The 1,251-nt window shown below is 32.3% G+C and overlaps 1 protein-coding gene across 1 annotated transcript; it reads right to left on the reverse strand.

The window, feature by feature from the left end:
• Positions 1 to 337: 337 nt before the first annotated feature.
• Positions 338 to 1,017, reverse strand: HELRODRAFT_184409 (hypothetical protein; the record flags this gene model as incomplete). Its single annotated transcript, XM_009025448.1, has 2 exons — positions 338 to 505; positions 781 to 1,017. The coding sequence occupies 2 exons, from the start codon at positions 1,015 to 1,017 to the stop codon at positions 338 to 340; spliced, it is 405 nt and encodes a 134-aa protein (XP_009023696.1).
• Between the last annotated feature and the right edge of the window lie 234 nt (positions 1,018 to 1,251).

Consider the following 1,251-nt stretch of genomic DNA (forward strand, 5'->3'; position numbering starts at 1 on the left):
CCAAGATATTTGGGTGTTGGTTTTGGGTATTTAACAAAAATCAAATCGTTACTTTGAATTTATTTATTAGTACCACATAAATTTCCTGGTTGTTAATATTTATAAGTTTGTTGACCCTATTACAATTACTTGTTTCAGAAATTTTTCAAATCTACCGAGATGTTTGCCAATGTTAATCATTGTAGAATTTTCTGAATTGGAGTTAGGTTGTGGGCTGGGCAACTCTCGTGTCATTAGACAGATTCGATCTTTTTCTATGCATTGTATGGTTTCAGTTGATACAATTGTAGTAAACCTTTATTATCACATAAAAAGGTTGTGGGAAACGGGATAAACGTTAGCATTGCTCGTTTGAATTAAGATTTGTTTGACTAAGAAAAAGATAAGGGTTTACGATTGTTCTGTCATTGATACAGTAAAAGTCCTCTAGAGAGGACACCATTGGGAAATGACCAAACTGTCCTCTCCTCTTAACTGTCCTCTCCTCAAGACTCAAAATCAAAATCTTTTTTGATTTACTACATAAAAAATTAAAATAAAACAACACGTTTTTAATATTGTTATGGAAGAAAATCATTCATAGTTGTCTGTTTGCCAAAACATTTTGTTTTTAACAATTCAATTTCTAAAATGTTTTCAATGTTCTCAGAAAATTGTAACAATTCTCTATTGCCCATATGTATCGAATAGGAAGTTAGCTTCCTGGCACATTGTAATGCCATCTTTGTTGAAACTTCTTGGACTGGAGCCTCTTCTAACCTTCACCATTGGTCCACTAACTGGCAGATTCTTTGACCGAGCTTCAGAAAACCATTCAAACAATTTAAAATTGATCTCTTCAAAATCCGTTTTTTGTCTTTTCAACGCTTTATTTTCACTCGGCACTCCCGCTTCCCACTGCCTTTTTACAGATTCTATATTTTCACGAATATTTGCAATTTGAGTTTTTCCGCAACCAAATTCTTCAGCAATTTTTCGTATGCTAACTCCATCATTTAATTTTTTCACCACCAGCATTTTTTCTTCCAAGTTTAAAAATTTTTTTCACAGAGTCGACTCCATTATTACACAACAGTTTATCAAAACGACCGCGATAAAAAATCAAAGAGCGAAAATAATTTTTTTTAAATAACCAAAGATTACCAAGGTTTCTTTAGCGCATTCCATAGAATAGAATAAATACAAATATTCAAATTAGATGGCGCATTTTATCAAATATTCCATGTGTTTTTGTTATAAATTGTCCGCTCT

The sequence above is a fragment of the Helobdella robusta genome, assembly GCF_000326865.2.
Source record: "Helobdella robusta unplaced genomic scaffold HELROscaffold_411, whole genome shotgun sequence".
Taxonomy (NCBI): domain Eukaryota; kingdom Metazoa; phylum Annelida; class Clitellata; order Rhynchobdellida; family Glossiphoniidae; genus Helobdella; species Helobdella robusta.